This window comes from Thunnus maccoyii, chromosome 18, assembly GCF_910596095.1.
Source record: "Thunnus maccoyii chromosome 18, fThuMac1.1, whole genome shotgun sequence".
Taxonomy (NCBI): domain Eukaryota; kingdom Metazoa; phylum Chordata; class Actinopteri; order Scombriformes; family Scombridae; genus Thunnus; species Thunnus maccoyii.
Window position 1 is genome coordinate 24412956 of NC_056550.1, and position 20787 is coordinate 24433742.

Sequence of the window (20787 nt, forward strand, 5' to 3'; positions counted from 1 at the left end):
CATCTTCTTTTAATTATTATAATTAATTGTTTATTATTGTTGATTTCTGTAATGGAGGAATTCTGTTTTTACATTTTTTTAATGGAAAGTTAAAGGATATAGTGTTTATAGTAAAAGCAAGACGTTGGGACATGTGAAAAGGCTTTTTCTTAGTGTTAAAGGATAGATTCACAATTTTTAAAGTCTCTCTTAAACAATCAGACAGGTTTTTCTTGCCATAATCATCCCTCCTGTTCACACTGACCATTAAAACATCCCTTCATGATGCCCTTACAATGTAAGTGATGGAGGACAGAATCCACAGAGCAAAAACGTATTCAAATATTTATCTTAAGATAATATGAGGCGTCAGCTGTCTGAGTTAGTCAAATAAAGTGGATATCTTATAATTACAGTCTTTTTAGGAAGGACAGTGTTTTCCTGTCCAGCTGACGTGGAGGGATCGTAACAAAAAGAAGGACTTTGGCGCTCCCAACAAATCTTAATCTTCATGTCATCAGGCTCATGATGGAGCTCCGTTTTCCTTTTGCTGTTCAACGGGCCGGTGTTTAATTTTTCGACCATGTATTTGACCTCCACTAGGACGTTCCTGTCATTATCAGATTTATTTTTGTCAGTGTTCTTCTTATGTGAGCCAAATTGTCATTCTGGCAAATGCCAGAACAAGAATTGCATTGGATGAAGTGTGACAGACTCTAATGACATTATTTTTTTTAAAGAGGACACATCATGCATAGTTCAGTGTCTATATTTTTATTCTGAGGCTCCACTGGAATATATTTGCATGATTTACAGTTCAAAAAAACTCAAAGTCCTTATTTATCTCATACTGGCTCTTTCTGCAGCCCCTCAGTTCAGCCTCTGTCTGAAACAGTCTCTTCAAGGCCCGCCTCCCGAGGAGCCCTCTCCGTTCTGATTGGTTGGCTTCAGGAAGCTGCCCTTCGGAAAACTTCTGCCAGCTCCAAAGGCTACATCAACAAACCATGGAACAACCTTAGCAGCAAAGACTACAGAATGGACAGCTGTTTACGGACATGTGACATTTATATATTCTCGGCTCGACTACTGCGACGCGCTTTATTCGGCAATCAGCCAGGGCTCCCTCCACCGTCACCAGTCGCTCCAAAATGCTGCTGCTCGTCTCATTACTGGGACAGAATGTGCTTGCCTCCCCACACTGGCCCCCAGTTAGCTTTCGCATTGATTTTAAAATTTTATTACTTGCCTTTAAGGCTCTAAACAGCCTCGCTCCTAGTTACATATCTGCATTATTGACCTGGTATGTGCCCCCTCGACCCTTAAGATCTGCAGATGGAGCCCTGTTGGGTGATCGGGCTTTTGCTGTTAGAGCCCTCAGACTTTACTGATTTTAATCACATATTAATTGATGTTATTCTTTTTATTTATTTATTTTATTATTATTATTTTACTTCTGTGCATTTTATTGTTTTATTATTACTATTATTGTACATCTTCTATTGTTACTTCTGTGCTCCTCTTTGCTTACTTTTATCTGCCTTGTTGGTTTTATTTTCGTTCTAAAGCATTTTGTAACATTGTTAAAAAAAAAGTGCTATATAAATAAAGTTTATTATTATTATTATTATTATTATTATTATTATTATTATTATTATTATGTGTGTAGAGCTGGCATCAGCCTGTCGGCAAGGTATCATTCAGAGCAGGCTGAAGACTCAGGAAGCATTTTACAGACATTCACTTCAAGTTTTGGAACTTTAACCATATTTAACATGGATATCCGACATCATAACAGTATAAAAATAACAGAAACTTGCTTGTGCATGTTATGTGCCCTTTAAAGGTTTAAGAATGAACAAAAAATAAAAGTGGTGAAAACATGTCGGATGCGCAAAATGTAAATTCTAAACTTTAAAAGGATTAAAACGGGATTCAAGACTCTTTTTCAGCACTTTGCTGCCGAAACATTGAAGTTTAAAATGATGGATGCCTCTCACTTGTATCCACAGAGGTTTTTATTGCGTGTCAGCAGAACTTTTCAGCCAGGAATAAGCATTGAGAAATAAATCACATCATTCACATCATTGGGCAGAAACCTGCTTCTCTCTTCTCTCTGGTTTGATGCTTTCATGATATCAACTCTTCCGAACACACACACACACACACTCAGCCCAATCAGTGATGTCACAGCCATTCTGCCCCTTAGTTCACCCTTAGGCTGTTCAACAGGGTTTTGGCAACTTCAAACACGGTTAAATTAGTAACTGGAGCCCTGTTCCAATAGACGCAGGCCCAGGGAAGAAGAACACAATCCATAAATTTTGGCCTGGAGATGCCCCGTGCTCACTGAACCTGTTGAGAGGAGGGAACGCTGCTAACAAACCAAACGTTTGAGTCGCTGCCAATAGGCACATCGTAACGAGGAGATGAGTAGATCTAAAAGTACCAAACATGTAGAGGGTCCTCAAAAGACCTGGAAATAAAAGCCACCGTCTTGTACATTTATAGCATAAAAGGTGAATAAATGGATCCTCCTAGCCTCAAATTAACCTTCAGCAGCATCAGAAAAGTGTCTTAACTAAGACTAAGTTATTATTTAACACTATACTTCCCATATTAAGACCAAACAATCAGTTTAAGAGTGATAGCAGGTCGTGTTTTCAGTTTTAATACTGGGGTTACTTTAATGGATTGCGCCTTTAAGTTTCTAAAGTTTTAGTACGTTATTTTCTATGTATGTGACAGATGGGGCTAGCACTTACTGGAAACCAATTCACCTTAATTCTGCAAATAAAACCTGATTCCAGTGAAGTATTTTTTTAGACAGCTTTCCACCTCCGTCTTATGCCTAGAATATAATGAAAATCTTAAAAAAAACCATGAAGGAAATAATGTTCTCTAATGTTTAAAACCTCACAGTGAAAGCTTCTCTCTTCAATTTCAAATAAAGACTTCATTACTGATGACCCTAATAACCGTTACAGATGCATGTGTTTACTTGTTAATTCAGTTATCTGTACCGGCGTGACAATAGAGCTATTAAAGGGATTTTTTTGTGATACCACTTCTGCCACCATATGAGGAGAAACTCATCTGTGCAACCCCCAGTGTTATGTCCCAAATCCATGTTACTGTATTTACTAATTTTAGATATGTTTAATGCGTTTACAATGAAGAATAGTTTGTCCACTTCACTATTTAAATGGTTTTGCTCAGACAACATATAGGCAGCTTTAAATACAGGTGTGACTGAACCCGAAACCTATGGAGACATGCAATAAAAATAATTCCTGCATTGACTACATGAGCAGACACACTCGGGTACGACAGATGTGACTATGTGCTTAACAGCTTGGTTGAGGTTTTGGGGTCAGAGGCAAAGCAGTTGTTATACATCCAGAACTAACCACTGGTATTTTTATAGCGGTCTCAGTTTCCCATAGAATAAAAGCCAAGCAGGGAAGTGAAACCCGATCACTGGAGGTCACACATTTGAGACGCATACTGATGCCAGGTGTAAACTGCTGTCTATCCCAGCTGGACGGAGACACAATATGGAGACAAAAATCTCAGTTTTTGAGATCAGAGCAGCGACAGTTTCCTGCTCGGTGTAATTCAGTGCAAATTTACTCCTTAAAAGGACATTTGGGGAATAAAAACCAGGCTGATGTAGAATGCTTACTGAAGGATTTACAAATATGAACAACCCTCTTCATCACATGACGTAAATATCTATTATTCAGCTGATAACATGGCACCTTTAGAGCCCTTTTCTAAAGGGTGGTGGTGGTGGAGGGGGGGGTAGAAGAAGGGGAGGTTGGGGGGGCCTTTTCTGGTCTGTTAGCAGCCTCTGCTGGTCCTGGATGTATCAGTGCATCCACAATCACACAACAAGTCTACATTGTATTGAATGCAAGGTGCAGTAGGGGAGAACAGGGTAACGTGAGCCACTTTTTACATTTGATGATTTTACTGCAAAGTGAAAGTGTATTTGTTTCAAATAATAGTTACTATACATACCTCAGGTTGTTGTGTAACCATGGAAATTAAAACAAGTTATTTAATTATTATGGTTTTACAACAATGAATCATCAAAAAAAGTTAGTCCTATGGCACAACTTACCGCAAGGTAAGGGTAAAATGAGCCCTCTATGGGTAACTAGTGTTACCATTAAATACTGATATAAAAATTACACAAAATTAAACAAATTTGAGATCAATTTGAACTTCATTGATGCCATTAATTTAACAAAGGCAAAAACAGACAGGTGACAAATTAAAGGAAAACCTGGTCCAGGTCTGAATGCTGGACCCCTACAGTGAGGGGATCTGGGGGCTCTGTTATGCTGTGGGGGGCATTTTGCTGGCATGGTTTGGGTCCACTAGAGGGAAGGGTCACTGCTAATCAATACAAAGTAGTTGTGAGTGATCAGCTTTATCCTATGATGAAACATCTTCCAGGATGACTGTTGTGGAAATTTAAGATGAATTCACAGAGAGCAAGTTGTCTTTCAGAGTTTTATTGTAATATCCAGAATACATATTTGCAAGTCCAGATCTCCCAGTTTGCTGGGCTGAAGAGATATTGGATGAAGTTCAGTGTTGGTACTTGCATAAACAGCCACATGCATCACATCCCATATTCATCACCCTAACAATTATTTTTAATTAATTCACCGTATCTCTAGGGAATTTCTTTCGGTCTCTGCTGAGAATTAAGAGTTGAAGGCCAAATCCTTATCTGCCTTTCCTCCCTGGACATTCCCTTTAAAGTTACAGTGACCCACACCTCACCTTTGATAGTACCTGTTAGGAACATTTTCACACGGGAAGCAGATCATAAAGTCTTACAATGAGCTTTTGACTATAAGGCAGTGTAACATAATCTTAAAACCACCATCATCAAAACACCACATGAGGGAATATCTTTTGGATGAATGGTGTTCATCCCTCCAGTAGAGTTCAGAGACTTGTAGAATCAATGCCAAGGTGTATTGAAGCTGTTCTGGTGGTCCAACACCTTACTGAGACACTTTATGTCGGCTTTTCCTTTAATTTGTCACCCGTCTGTATGTACAGCATGTTTGCGTGTGGCTTAAACTTAACATCAATCAATAATTAGGTATTTATTCATCAACATTGTAGCACTTGTAACACGGATCAAACATGAACAGGGTCTCTAGTCTCTAGAATATCAGAAAATAATTTGGGGGGTAAATTAAACCATTGACTCAACTTGCCCCAACATCACTGACAGGTTTTACCCCACAACCTCCATTTTTTTTAATTAAGATACAAGACTGATAACTTTAATAACATGATGAACTCACTTGGTTTTGCTGACCACTCTCTCCATGTGCTTGAGTCCGAGATGGATTGAGTAATGTGAACAATTCTTTCTTAATTTGTGATCACATGATTACTTTTGCTTATGGTTACCTAGATAAAGGGGGTGGCTCTATTTACCCCAGTCTCCCCTACACTTTTTTGTAATGCTGAATGTTTCTTTTACGTCTCGCTTTTACACTTTTATATCAACTTTGATTTTAATGACTGTTTTTATTTGATTTTATTGATTTATTCTGCCTCAGTATGATCAAATGTGTTTTATTACGATTATGCTGTGGTCTTACTGGGTATTCTATTGTTTTTATTGTGGATTCTATGGGGCTTTTATGTCTTTTATGAGCACTGGACCAAACAAATTTCCCCGTGTGGGATAATAAAGTTGATCTGAAACTATTAATTCTATACACATTTTATAGTGGATGATGTTCTAAATATATAGCAAGTACTTGATCTGCTCAGAAAGAATGGATCAGAACACATTACTTGTTTGGGTACTCAACAACTCAACTTGTCTTTTAGGTAAATTATTCATCTTGTTACAACCGTCTGCGCCACAGACAAAATATAGAGCAACACTAAGATGAAATTTGAATAAACCAAAATAGAAATCAAAACCACTTTAATTCACCAGGAACAAGAAATTGCACAATAAATTTGTGCTGACGTGTTACCTGCACAAACACAGATCTGTTCATTAGTTGAATTCTGTCAACAGACAAGGAAACTACTGAAAATACCAAAATGCTAAAAATATTAATTCAAAGACTAAATATTGTTCCTGTGCAGCAGCACTGACATAGCAGATGACAACACTGGCATATTCAAAGATAAACAAATGTAAAAAGTAAAGTAACTTGATATATATTGAGAGATATGCATAAACAATGTGCACACAAGTAGGTCAACAGATACCTTAAATAGCTTAGTATGCACAAATTAAATGTGTTTCAGTTGTCACCTGCATATAAAGCAGCCAATTATTTAGTCGAGACAAGGTGATGATGTAAATAAAACTGCGTGATGCTTGAATAGTGACGCTGTTAGCCTAAAACAAATACATACTGAACAAAAATAGGATGATTTCATCCACCATCATTAAAGATCCCCTCCAGATATGTTTTAAGATGTACTGTATATAAAATAGTCTGCTTTGAATAATAATATGTGTCTGATATTTTTCTTACACAAAAAAATTTCAATTATTATTTCAATTATTTCCACTGGGTTTTATTTATTTATAAAGCCCTTATTGTTTTTTTCTCCCTCATTTGGTGTTTTAATGATGGTGGTGGAGAGCGCTGTCTAACACGTCAGTCCAAAATCTCCCATAGGTGTTCAATTGGGTTGAGATCTGGTGACTGTGAAGGCCATAGTATATGATTCACAACCATTCAGTGACCCCTCGTGCCCTGTGAATTGGAGTATTGCCATCCTGGAAGAGACCACTCTCATCAGGATAGAAATGTTACATCATAGGATTTGATTTATTTGCAGTGACCCTTCCCTCTAAGTGGACAAATGGACCCAAACCATGCCAGAAAAACGCCCCCCAAAGCATAACAGAGCCACCAGATCCCCTCACTGTAGGGGTCAAGCATTCAGACCTGGACCAGTTTTTTCCTTTAATTTGTCACCCGTCTGTATATCATTCTGCACAGTGAAGTTCAAACATTCAACTGTAGGAACAAGAAGTAAAACAAGTTCTCGCGTGGAGGGGTACTTTAAATTTTTAAGGGAATCTAAGGAAATTTAATAATTTATTCTAGAAGCAGACTTACAAAAACTTCCAAATGAATATTTGAAATATTGCAAAAACAAAGAAAAGAAAGATTTGCAATTTCATTTAATTTCAAGGCTCAACAATGAGCTTATTTTTTATTTATTTATTTATTTTATTTTTTTATTTTCAGAGACTTTTGTTATGAAAAAAAAGCACTCCGGAAATGCTAATATTACTGTAGCACGTTTGACGGTGTCTTCCGGTACCCACTTCTGTCAAAAATGGCTCGTCTACTGCCATTTAAAATCGCCGTTGTTTTTACTATTTTTTTCTTCTTATGCACGAGTTTCGTCTGTTGTAACAACGGCAGAAGGGTAAGTGTGACATCGCATCAGTTTAAGCACAATATTTGACTGCGTTTAAGCGGAAGTTGCACCTGTTAGCCAAGTGCTTAGCATTAGCTTTGCGTGCTAAAGGCTAACACCAGATTTTGTTTTCATTCTCAGGTTGGCGATGCTTTAGACACTGAGTTCAGCGGTTTCTCTGTGCCTCTTGAACATTCCTTTGAAGTTGGTGAGAAAATGTTTCGTTATTATTGACGTTAACAGCTATGTTACATAGTTAATACATTGTTGGTAATGCTGCTAAAGCTAACTATGTAGCCTTGTGCCACCAGCAATAACGCCATATTCATACAGAGAAACACACCAAACTCTTAAATCTGTAATTTTGATATTTTCTAACGTGTCGACAAATTCATGTACCTGGTTCAACATATTTTGATATATTTTCAGAAATGCTAATGTGATCTGTATAATTCGGCATGTAGGAAAGACTGCAACATTTTATTTATCTCAACATTTTATATTTCTTTTTTAGGTTTAGATGCTCAATACATTTTCCCATAACCAGACATTTACTAAATTACGCAGAATTTTTGAATGGGGTTTTGATTTAGTGTTTTGTTTTGTTTTGTCTGTTTTTATCAGTTTATAAATGAGATTCTTTTCATAATGTAGTAATATACATATGTAATAATCTGGTCATATATAGGGCCTATATAGTCCTGAATTTTCTTTAAAACACATGACATTAAATGTGTAACTAGACTGTATCTCAAAAAAGGGGCCTTAGAAGGTGTTTAAAAGTCTGAAATTTCATTCACAAAGGTCTGAAATATTTTTTCTAGGCTGTCAAAGGAAGAAAAACTTGGCCGGGAGATCCCTGATTCTGTTGTTCTCTGATCTTGAATGAATTAGTTATTTTTTTAATTGGTTAATCAATCCATCCATTCATCCATTGTTTTCTGCTGCTTATTCATGTCCAAGTCATGATTAATGAGTAGTTAGTGATATTATTTGGAACGATTGTTATATACTGCCAGAAAGTCATGACAAATATGTGAAATAAATTGAATTAAACCGACATTTTCCACATTGCACTTGGTAAATCATTCCAGCCCTAATGGTTTTTATTGAAGTCTCTCATATTTTGGCAGTGAAGCAGGTATTAAATTGCATTATATGTGGTATTAAAATGTCTTTAAAAGCCTTAAATTTAACTCAGTGAAACCTGCAGAAACCCTGATGGTGTCTTTCCTGTTCTTACTGTCCATCAATCTCCTTGTTTTAGATGATGTAGCTAAATTTCGGGTACGTGGAGCGCTGATATTGAAAGCTGGAAGGGAGCCGAGCGTCTCACTAAGTCAGAACCAGCTATCAGAGGAGGACAGAACCAAACTGAAGGTGAAATATGATAAACAGTGATGTGAACTCACAAATACTGTAGTCCAAAATAGAGATCCCCTAAAACAACACACAAATGAGGTGATTCATTTTGTTTTGAAATATTGTTTGTTTGTGGACACCGTGTGCCACAATCTGACCAAAGAGTTCATTACAAATTAGTTGAATGACCACTGACAACCATGTTTGTTTTGAATGACTCAACAGGAAGTGGCTGCCGTGGACGGTCTGTACAGAATCCGAGTGCCTCGTGTCTTCCTGCAGGCAGACAGACAGACAGAGCGACAGATGGAGGGTTACCTCACAGCGTTTGTCAGAGCTGTATGTATCTTACTGATCTACTGATTTCTCCAGTAAATGCACTTTAGATAAACACCATGGTAAGACTGGATTAGAGAAGTGTAATGTCACGGCTTCATATAAAGGGCAGAAGATGTTGCTTGGAACCGGAAAAATGTTAAAGGGGATGTTGAAGAAGTAGGTTAGTAGGCGGGAGCGTGTGCAAAAAAATTGGCCTTTACTAACAAAAATATTAGTTGTATTGGTTTTATTGGGACAAGTTTTAAACATAAATGTTAACATTTGATATACAGCACCAGAGTTAGCTTAAAGCTCATTTTCATCTGCAGTCCCTTACAATTAAAACATATAATAACACAATAACAAACAGTACAAAGCAAAAAACACACATGACACATTATACAAAACACAAAGCTACACACAACAGTACATCACATAGAAATTAACGTAAGCTTGTCAAATTAAAAGCAAGATTATTTGCATTCATGAGAAGACCATGAGATGAAATTTAGATTTAAATTAGAAGAATTTGTCTTGGCGTTTGCTCTCAGAATGCAACATTAAAGATATAAGCAAAACAAACTTTGGGAAATGCAACAAATATATCTTAAAACTGAAGAAAAGACGGGAAAAACCTGCTGAAACATCACAGCCAGTTACCACCAACACTCCCCCAGTGACTCAGCCTCGCCTAACTGGAACCCACCCAGTTTACAACAGGAGGAGCTGGACGTTCATGCCATATCAGAGTTATTGTAATTACGAGTGTCTAACTTGTAAGTAGTGTTCATATCTATATCCGAGTCAAACACAGATTTATTTCTGAAAGCTCAGATATTTACCCACTGAGCACTTATCAGGAACATCTATGCAATCTAATACAACCTCACTGCCATAAATTCTACTGTCACAAAGTTTATACATTTTCAGTTTTTGTTGACATTGTTATTATTATTATTATTATTGAGGTTGTAGTGGGTGATGGTGATGATGTACTGGAGTGCATTATATTGAAAAGTGTTCTTGATATTTTGCCCTCTCATGTATGTTAATGGGATGGAGATTAAATTGACATGATTTTAAACCCTCCTGAAACACAGACTACTCAACTGACACTTGTATTCTGTTATTTGTGTAACACGACTGATAAATTAACAGATAAATTCAAAACACTGGAGACACTGTCGATGTTGGGAAATAGAGCCTGGTTAAAAGAGTGTATCACTACATGAAGAGCTTCATAAGTGACACTTGTGTCATTAGTGTAACAAATATCAAAGGTTTATAGGTTTTTTGATGGTCTCTCTTGGTGAATTCAAACTTAAAGCCTCTGGGAATTCGGCTTGAAATAGTAAAAATGCATATATGATATCAAAGTGTCTCATTAAGCATCCACAAATATCTGAGTAAAAATAAAAGTTCATAAATATTAGAAAGCCTAATTAAAAAAACAGCTTATTTTGCTGTTTAGACCATTTCTCCAGACTGTGTAGGTGTGGCAGATCACGTGACACCCGCACCTGCTACTGGGGGCTGTCTGGGGGCTGTAACTACAGTAGCAAACCACTGGGTTTCCATCGTTGTAAATAAACTACATTTATAACATGCACCATTATCACTAAAGGAGGCAGAGGAATAGCTAAACATAAGACACTCCAAGCAAAAGAGAAGCCATCGCTAACTGTGAAGCTAAAGTAACTAGCAGATCTGAAAAGCATGTAACCAACTGTGAGATTAGCAAGAAAGTCGCTAAAAGAAGGAGAGAGAGATAAGACTTCTTGAGCAGAACTTGTGTGCGTTTAAATGTACAGCAGGTAATTAGCCACAGTAATGAAGAATATAGCAAAATTAACTGAGGTGCAGAAACGCCACCAATGACACAGAAACTCCAGCAACCAGAAATACCCTTACAGCAGCACGTCACATCGCTTATGATTGGTTCACGGAATTAACTGCATAATTTTCATAATAAATGTCAGAGCATAACCACATCCAATTCAAACCCAATGAAAGTTTACAAAAACTTGACAATATTTCAAAGCTGATTCCTATTACGTACATAAGACCAGAACATTGTTAGAAGGCTGTTGTGGATTTTGGGTTTGCAGTGGTTTTAATAATCAAGGCTCCTGGGCTTCCCTTTTAATCTGTGTGTTGTTTTTTGTAAAATTGTTGATGCAGAGGACATGTTGAAATGTTTCCTTAACCTCTTCCACCCCCCCGTAGACCTATTTTGGGTTTTTTTAGGGGGTGACAGGGGATCTTTGGAGGGAGTTAGCAGGTCAACAGTACATGCTACATAGAAGATATCATTTGTTACACAGATTTGCTGCAAAATTTGAGGCCATGATTATCATAGAGGTCATAATAGGTCATTTTATACAAGTGAGGTCAAGCTTCAAAAAATGGTCTCACTACAATAAAACGGCTACTACGGGGACTAACATCATCCACATGAATACAGCTGGGCTCATTGAATCCAGAAAAGTCTCAGCCTTCCAGTCAGACCAAATTTATGCAATTCTAAGACTGTTTAGGGACCCCGAGTATGCAGAAATATTCAAATACACCATTTTTAGAATAAGAGAAAGAAACACATTCATACTGCATTAAAAAAAAACTGCATGTGATTAGCATAAAGTGGGCATATCTGTAAAGAGGAGACTCGTGGGTGCCCACAAAACCCATTTTCCTTCACATATCTTGAGGTCAGGAGACCCTTTTGAAAATGACCGTGCCAGTTTTTCCCCCCCCTCGCCAAAATATAGCCAAACTTTGGGGATTTTAAGATTTGATCTGACAGCCTGTTTGTTATCATCCTTTGTCTTTAAAGTTTGAATTGAATCGTATCCATCATATGATTCAGACGTGGGCGATACCGACTTTTAACATGAACCTTTGCTCTCTGCTCCGATCCTCAGTGCGCCATGGTCGAGTCCCATCTGAGCGACGTGATCGCCCTCCACACCGACGTCTCCGGATACCTCATCGGCGTCTCCATAGTGACGTTACCCGGAGCCTGCAGGGGCACCGAGGTGGAGGACGAGGTCGATCTCGAGGTTTTCAACACCACGCTCAGCGTCGTGGCTCCCGTCAACGCACCTGGGTCAGTTGATAATATGTTTTCTCGCCGCTAATAAGATCCCTGTTCATTTCTCACATGTCCCCACTAGCTAATAAAGCCCGACTGTTAACGGTAGCGCGCTGCCTCCGTCCCTATCTGTCGGTGTCTGTTGGCAGCTGGTGGAAATCCTCTTGTGTATCTGAGTATAACTTTCTCAGATGTCTTTGATTCATATTTTCCTTGTCGTAGCTGCTTCACATCATCCCCCCCCCCCCCCCTAGGTAGAACAAGTCTCTTTGCAATTTTTTCTTCCTTTTTAGATATACTTTCTCTTTTGGGGGTTTGTTTGAATGCTAATTGCCGTCTTTCTTCCAGACCTGAGACGGCTCTGTTCCTTGAACGAATGGAACAGGAATCTGAGAAGAAAGGGAAGAATCCACAAGAGCAGAAATCTTTCTTCGCTAAATATGTAAGTACTCGTACTGCAAAACTGCTGATAGAGTCAACAGTCTGTGCCTAAAGAGATCCTCTCTGCCGTTGGTAATTGTCCTCCGATGGTTGTAATGGTCCGTATAGTCGATGAAGAAATGAAAATGAGTTCATCTTTTTTTGCTCAATCAGACCCAACATGATTTTTTTTTTTTTTTTTTTTCAATTTGCCAATATTTCTGGCTGAAAAGAAGGAACATTGAAGTCCAAATGGTCGTGTTTTGGACTCAGTGTGTCGTGTGTTTCAGTCATTCCAGTTTGAGTCCTTGTCATGGTTTTGGATAAGGCTACAACGATTAATCGATTAGTCGATTGACAGCAGATTAATCAGCAACTGTTTTGTTGATCGAATAATCAAGTTAGGTATTTTTTTAAGCAAAACTGCCCAACATTTGCTGGTTCAAGGATCTCAGTTTGGAGAATTTGTTGCTTTTCTTGGTCTTATATTACTGTAAATTTAATATTTTAGGGGTTTGAACTAGAACTGCAACGATTAGTCGATTGACAGAAAATTAATCGGCAACTATTTTGATTTTATCTTTGGGTTTGCCGTTGGCTCGGACAAAATGAGACATTTGAGACATTTTTCACCATTTTTCACCATTTTCTGATGTTTTATAGACCAAACAACTAATCTATTAATTATTAGTTGCAGCCCTAGTTTGGACTGTTTGTCAGACGAGATATTTGAAGACGTCAACTTGAACTCCAGGACGTCGTAATCAGCATTTTTTCACTATTTTCTGACGGTTGCAGTTCTAGTTTGAGACCCAGCTGTTCTGACTAGTCGTCCTAAATTATTCAGCCAACAAAAGTCCAATTTCAAACCTTTAAAAAGAATGAGTCATCCTTTAAAAAAAACTGAGATTTTGTTTGTCTTCTGGCATTTCGAGCTGTCAGTCGGAGTAAAAGCCGTTTCTCCCTTCGGGCTCCGTGTTCGGAAACATTCCCACAGAGAACCTGGTCTCGTCTCCTATCGCTTGGCTCGTCTCAGCTCTTTTATGATCTCTCTGTGTGTGTGTGTGTTTTGCACTGTGCCGTATCCTGCTGTGTTGACTCTTGTGCTTGTGCTGCATCCAGTGACATTGTGTTGACTCGGTGCTGTGCTGTGTTCCAGTGGTATTTGATTCTGGGAGGTGCAATCTTCCTCATGGCCACCAATTCGGCACAGCCCCCAGCAGGGGGAGGCAGAGAGCAGAGCTGATTCCCACTCAAGTACTGTTTTCTTACTTGTGGCTCGTTCTGTCCTCCTCCGTCAAGTTATGTATTTAACTTTTAAGCAATGTGACTAACTGAAACCCCCCCCCTCCCTCCCTCCTCCCCCATCTTGCTTCCTACTCATTTTCCTTTTTCCAATCTTTTGACATTTCTTTTTTCCAGGTTCAATGCCAAATACATTTCAGAAAACTCCAATATTCTTAATTTGAAGCACTTTGTATGAGGACATACTGGGCAGCCTCCAAATCAATTAAATCAATTATCGGTGTGATTATGTTCAGCATGTGTTTGGTGTTTGATCCTGACGTTTCTTCTTCTTCACTTTTAGAGTCTCTTACCCACCTGTACACTTATCTTTTTTTCTTCTTTTCTGTTCAGAAAATCATTTTAACCTAATCTGGGATGACCAATCTGGAACTGTTGAAAAGATCTCAGTCATTAACAGTTAATTTGTTGTCTTGTAAACAAAGATATCATCGTATTTACTTCCCCTTTTTTTTTCTCTCCTCTTTTTCTCCTCCAGTGGATGTACATCGTGCCTCTCGTTCTCTTCCTGATGATGTCTGGTGCTCAGGACCAATCAGGAGGAGGAGCCGGGGGCGGAGCAGCTAACGGAGGCGGCCGATGATCAACACGCTAACAGTTGTTTTTGTGAAGATTTACTGAACAATAATTCTCTTGGAACAGTTTTTAATTGCTGTACATAATGCTATTTAAGGAAAATAAACGTCCGTCACTCACAACTGAAACCTGTACAGTAGAGAGAAGATAATGTGTCCTGCAGATGACTGCGTTTTTAATTCTAATGTGAAAATAAAGTATTTATTACTTGAATTGACTCAGACTGAATATTTTTATAGGTCAACTCTCAGCTCACGATTAGGGTTCCTGTTTTACTGTTGAAGTTAAATGAAATACTTTTATAATATGAATAAAAATGAAGAGACAAGTGTTTTCTCAGTTTCACATGAAGTCCAGGAAACATTAAGGTGCTCTTAAAGATGAAAAAACTCAAAACAGAGAAGAAAACGTTCTTCAGGATCTTCATCTGATGTCTGATTCTTAACCAACATGTCAGACTAAAAAAGGCTTTTAATGAAACTTCTTGCTCTGCTTGTGCCTGAAGAACATTTTCTGTTACGACTTTTATAATATAATGAAAGTATAAAAATAGTCATTGAGCTGCCGACATCTTCTAAAATAGTAAATTATCATAGATTTTAATATTCTCACCTGATGAACTTAAAGTTACATGAAAGTGTGATGGAGCTGGTTACATTATGATTCTTTCACCTGTTCACCTGCCAGCCAGAACTCTTTATTTTATATATATATTATTTTATTCACAGATTGTTCATACAGACATAAACCACTCCATATAACCATATAACCAATAATAGTAACAGAAAGTAGTTCATCTTAACTGTGTATCAAGGACAGAAAGCCTCATAACAGTATGTATCATCTACATGTGATTGCAGTCCATCATAAATAAATAAAAAAATTAAAAAACAAACAAAAACAATAAACACAAATATGGTTAAACTGAGTGTAGATATTGCAAAAAAAAGGACCACAAGATTCTTCTCATTCATGTTGAGCCAGAACTCTTCAAGGTGCAAAAAGTCAAAACCAACTTATAACATGCACAAAAATAAAATTTTAATATTGCAAACAGATATTTAGAGGTCGAGTTAATAAGTTAGAATAATGTACAATAAATTACTGAAGACAGATAAGTATTTATAACAGCACCTTCAAAGGGTTAGCCCAACTCACCAATACGTATAAGAAATTAACATTTATTTTTAAAGTATTACATTGTCAGAATTTTAGCTTTTTTTACAGTCAGTTTCATTCAAATTCCAGTAAAAACCCCAACAAACAGACTGGTTCTGCACTGGTTTCTCTCACTAACGGGGGGAAACTGGAACCACTCGTCTGTCAGTTTGCCACATTTGAATCTGAGATCCTCCACTGAGCAGTTTAATCCTTTATAATACAGCCAGTTACTCCATTTGGATAAGAGCAGCTACTGTTGTCCTCGAACAAGTCTTCACTGTTGTGACAGTTTACAGCATTTAATTAAATACTTGTTTGAATAAACAATATTTACAAAAACTAGATGATTCATTATATTTCATGTGCATGTTTATATGGACTTTTATAGACTTCTGTCCTGTTCCCTTGCTCCTTTATTCAGTACCCTTTTTTAATATTTTTTAATTACTGGGATACAATTAGGGCTGCAAATAATTATTTTCATTATTCCATCAGATATTCTATCAGAAAATAGTGAAAAATACTGTGATAATTTCTTAGAGGCCATAATGTCGTCTTCAAATATCTTGTTTTATACCATCAACAGTCCAAAAGATCCAAAGATGATCAGTTTACTATAATGTACATCACAAAAAACTTTAAATCATAAAATTTGATTAGCTGCAACCAGTAAATGTTTAGCATTTCCCTTAAAAACATGACAAACAGTTATTGGATTATGAAAATAGCTGCTGATTACTTTTCTGTATCTGTTGATTACAGCTGTAAATACAATGAAATTTTGAGTGTATTTTAGCATAGTTGGGTTACATGTTATGTTTTTTATTATTATTTTATTTTAGACAAAAGCCATTTAGTACCACAACATATCTGATCATAAGTTTTCATTATTGTCTTTTAGGTGTTTTTTTCTAGACATAAAACAGTTAAAACTACCACAGAATTAAATATATAAATGTAAAATCTACGTAAAACACAATCAGAAAGAAGTATGATACAATACTTTTAACTTAAAATCCTAATCACGCCTTTAAAATGACAGCTGATGTCTGTTTCGGTTATTTAACTGTAAGATCAAAGGCCAACAGTGAAATTTGAAATCCTACAAAGGCGACTTGTGAACTCGGAGGGGAGAATAAACATCTAACAGACAGTCCAGTCCAAACTGAAGGGCGACCACCGGTCTGCCTGGGATCCTGACTCTGCCCATGTTTGGGGTTCTCGTGTGAACATCTGCGTGTTTCCTCCCATCATCCTGCCACCTATCCGTGTATTTATATTCATGAGTCAAGGGGGGGTTGGGATCCTAGAATCACAGCAACACAGCTTTAGAAACAGTATGTCCCAAAATCCCTGTGTCAACATTGCCTCTCCTCTTCCTCACGTCAGTCAGCCTGGCTGTTTTTAGTCCATGTGTCCAACTGTGAGGAATATCCTCTTATTTTGGGAGGCTCAGCGTTGAGCTTCAACACTTCGCTGCCCTCTGCCCTCATCCAATCGCCAGCCGGGCCTTTCTCAGAACGAGCCACACCGCCCTGCTCCGTGTACAACTTGAGGGATAAGGTGATAATAACAGCTGAAGGAAACAGGAGAGTCTCAATGGAGTGAGCTGGACGACACATTATGTTATGATTTTGTTATACTGTTCAATGCTGTATTCTTTAATTTGGTCTATTCTGTTACACACATCTATTTCCTGTCTGTCTATTTTCCCCCTTTAAGCTTTTTTTTAGGGAGTTTTTCCTCATTTGAACCGAGCGTTTAAGGACAGAGGATGTTGTGTTGCTGTGCATACTGTAAAGCCTGAGGCAGATTTGTGATTTGTGATATAGGGCCATATAAATAAAACTGACTCGACTTAACCACAGTCATCTGTTTGTAAAGAGATCCGCCTCTGAAGGTTATAGACGCCTTTTTATCAGCAGGATGAGCCGTGATTAAACACGCCTTAAAATGTTCCCACTCCCCGACCAGTACACCGCAGATCCTTTTTCCACTTGAAAACACAATCTCAGCTGTGTATTTTACTTTCAGCGTAAACACTAATGAATCACAGGAGGCCTATCAGCGTGCAGCGTGATATATGTGCATCTACCAGGAAGCCGGAGGACACTGACACTGAGACACATGATTGTTGTGATGTTTGAGAAGGGAATCATGTGTGTTTGCAGTTACACAGAGGTCACACATAAACATATGTTGCTTTCAACGCTTGTATAACAAATAGGAAAATATGTACTGGTCAAATATAACACGTGAAAATAACACAACATTATATCTAAGTAAAGTAGACATTATAATGATTAAAATAATAATAGATAATTTACATTTTCATACTGTAAATACATCATTTACAGTATGAATTACTGCTGGAGGCTAAAATACTTTACATTTATAACAGCATAAAAACATTAATAAATGCTTAATACATTTAATATGTTTACACACACACAATGATGTACTTGTAAGCAGATATAAGTGTTTATTAATATATTTGGCAACAACTATAACTCCTCCTGTGAGCCTCCATAAGTGCAGAGAGAGAATATTGTAACATAAGACAAACAAAGAAAGAGAAACCCCTTCTCACATGTTTAAAGACACATGAAAAGACTCAGCTTTGAATAATAATTCATGTCCGATGTGTTTTTCCACAAAATGGATCAATTACCTAGTTAGAAATTCTTAGAATGACATCTTTTTGTATGTATGAATATACAAATATTTTAAAAGTTTAACTGCTGGACACAAGATTTCTGCTATTTCACTGAAAAGTCCATTCTCAGTGTTTGTGCACTGGAGGTTTCACACTTGTTTGAGCTGCATACTGGACCACTAATTAGTTGTGATGTCATAAACTATGTTTGCAGTTACGCGACTTAAACTCAGATTTAAGGTGAACGCAGAGAAACTTTCCTCCTGCAGCAGATAAATGTGAAAACAGCCTTCGAGTGTCAAACTCTGCACAGTGAAGCTCAAACGTCACATTTTAAAAAAAACACATTTTTGAGTGGAGGAGGACTTTAAAATAGACTGTGTGACTTTCTTCATACAGTCAGCATTATTAGAAGCAGTATTTCTCAAGATCAGTGGTGCAAAGTGGATTTAACTTCCTGTCACTGCGTCTTTGGTTCACCAAGGAGAATGAATATAGACATTTTTATTGGTAGCTACACCAAAAACATTAGTGCTCTTCCTGTTTCATCTCATAAAGAAAAGCAGCAATTTCCCCACTAAGTCCAACCTGATAATACACAAACTGATGCCATCGAGGCTGTAAATCATTTGAAGTGTCTTATGGATGTAATAAGGCCTGACTGCAGACATTTAATTTATTGTAATTGACAAGATATCCAAATGTCCACATAGCATGGAAAGATGATATCAGGTAAATCATATACAAAGGAGACAGATAGCAGAAGAAAACGTGATGCGAGAGCGTCCATGTGGGCAGAGAAGAGGGGAGATCACGTACATGAAAAAGGGCTGCTGCTTGCATAGCAGCAGTTACTCATAAATCTCAGGGCTCTCTGTCGCTTAGAGACCACCAATGTCAGCATGACACCATGTGTTAGGCAGGACACCCACCCAACCCCTCCTCCCCACCCCACCCCCACCCCCCGCACCATGACATCTCATGATTTAGGAGCAGTTACGAGGTTTATACTGCACTAAAACCGCAAGGGGCCAGTTGATTTTGGCCTGTCGTTTTCACACTGTAAATCTGGACACTTTAACCGTATATGTTTTAGTAAAGATGCTCAGCCTTGATCTATAACTAAAATCTGTGTTTTATCTCTTCTATAGGCACTGCAGGACACTACAAATGACAAATATTACCTCTCAGAGCTGTTTTGGTTTCATAAGGAGAGAAATGATCAACAATACACAACATTTGCTTCAGTCACTTTGGGATAAACATACTGAGAGCCAAATACATGTGGACAAAAACACCGAGAGAGAGAAGTGAGAAGGAGGAAGCACCTGCCATGTCAATCAGAGGAGAGCCAAGAAAACTGCGGGGAAGTTTTGACGGTCCCTGAAAAGCATCCCAGCAGGCCTTCAGAGATTACAGCTTCGCACTTATTGTATCCCCCCCGCACCCAATCGTGCTATACATTTCACCATCTCGCCATCGTGTTAACATGTAATGAAGTAACATGATAGGATGTTTAATGCCCACGCTGGGCTGTAATGTACACTGGAATATTACTTAGTGACGGTTGACTGTATAATGCTGTGCATAGCGCCCCTAAACACACCCAGAGGTCGCGCTACAATACTATTTAAGCCCACTCACTGACAGCAGTAAGCAGCAGGTGCTGAAATTTGTTTTCATGCCTCACACCGATCATATCTGATATTATAGGAGCCGGCGCTAAGCAGGCAATTACACTTCATTAAAATTCTTCTTCTAATAGAGTGTGTCCCCAAACCAAGCGAGAGGTTCAGGGAGATACTTTCTCCTGACAGAGTTATTTCCTATTAAGTTGGATCAATTAAGGCGCGCCAATTAAGGAAAACCCCTCCAGGCAAGATCCGGAGAGAGTGTGAGGACTCGCACGTGGAATAGCTTACTGTCTATAGGTGGAATACCACTAAATGTCAGCTTTTAAACATTATGTAAATGTTTATTAATGTCTTTGGTCGCTGACAACAAGAGTTTTTAGTATGAACACCTTAGATGATTACGTCCTATTGCCTGAAATCACATTGTTGCTTCCTGATAATCACTCTGCATTGTCACATTTGTCCACTTTAAAGGATCAAAGTCTGAGATTATTGCAATACTATTATGCAAACTTATAAATGTGGGGCTGTTAACTGACTTTTATTTCTATCTGTAAAATGTCAGTAAATGGTGAAAAGTGCTCGTCACAATTTCTTAAAGGATAGGTTCCCAGTTTTTCAAGTCAGGAGCCAAAATGAACATTGAAACATGTTTTCTTGCTGTAATCTTTCCTCCTGTTCATACTGACCATTAGAAGATCTCCTCATAATGCACTTACAATGAAAGTGATGGAGGACAAAATCCACAGTCCTGCTTCTCTGCAAAAAGTCAATATCTTTTAAAGTTTCTATCTTTTTAGTGCCAAACTCTCCCTTCTTGTTCGATCCTTCCATTGCAGCTGAACAAGAAA

The 20787-nt window shown here is 37.9% G+C and overlaps 1 protein-coding gene across 2 annotated transcripts; it reads left to right on the forward strand.

Annotated features, from left to right (window-relative positions):
• Positions 1 to 7278: 7278 nt before the first annotated feature.
• emc10 (ER membrane protein complex subunit 10) lies at positions 7279 to 14698 on the forward strand. 2 transcript variants are annotated; one of them, XM_042392721.1, is made up of 8 exons: positions 7279 to 7422; positions 7555 to 7621; positions 8681 to 8793; positions 9001 to 9114; positions 12015 to 12199; positions 12533 to 12626; positions 13764 to 13861; positions 14388 to 14473. In XM_042392721.1, exons 1-7 carry the CDS (start codon positions 7330 to 7332, stop codon positions 13848 to 13850), a joined length of 753 nt encoding a protein of 250 aa, XP_042248655.1. In that variant the 5' UTR covers positions 7279 to 7329; the 3' UTR covers positions 13851 to 13861; positions 14388 to 14473. The 2 variants fall into 2 exon arrangements, with proteins under 2 accessions (XP_042248655.1, XP_042248654.1); XM_042392720.1 differs by lacking the exon at positions 13764 to 13861 and having other exon boundaries at positions 14388 to 14698.
• Positions 14699 to 20787: the final 6089 nt, after the last annotated feature.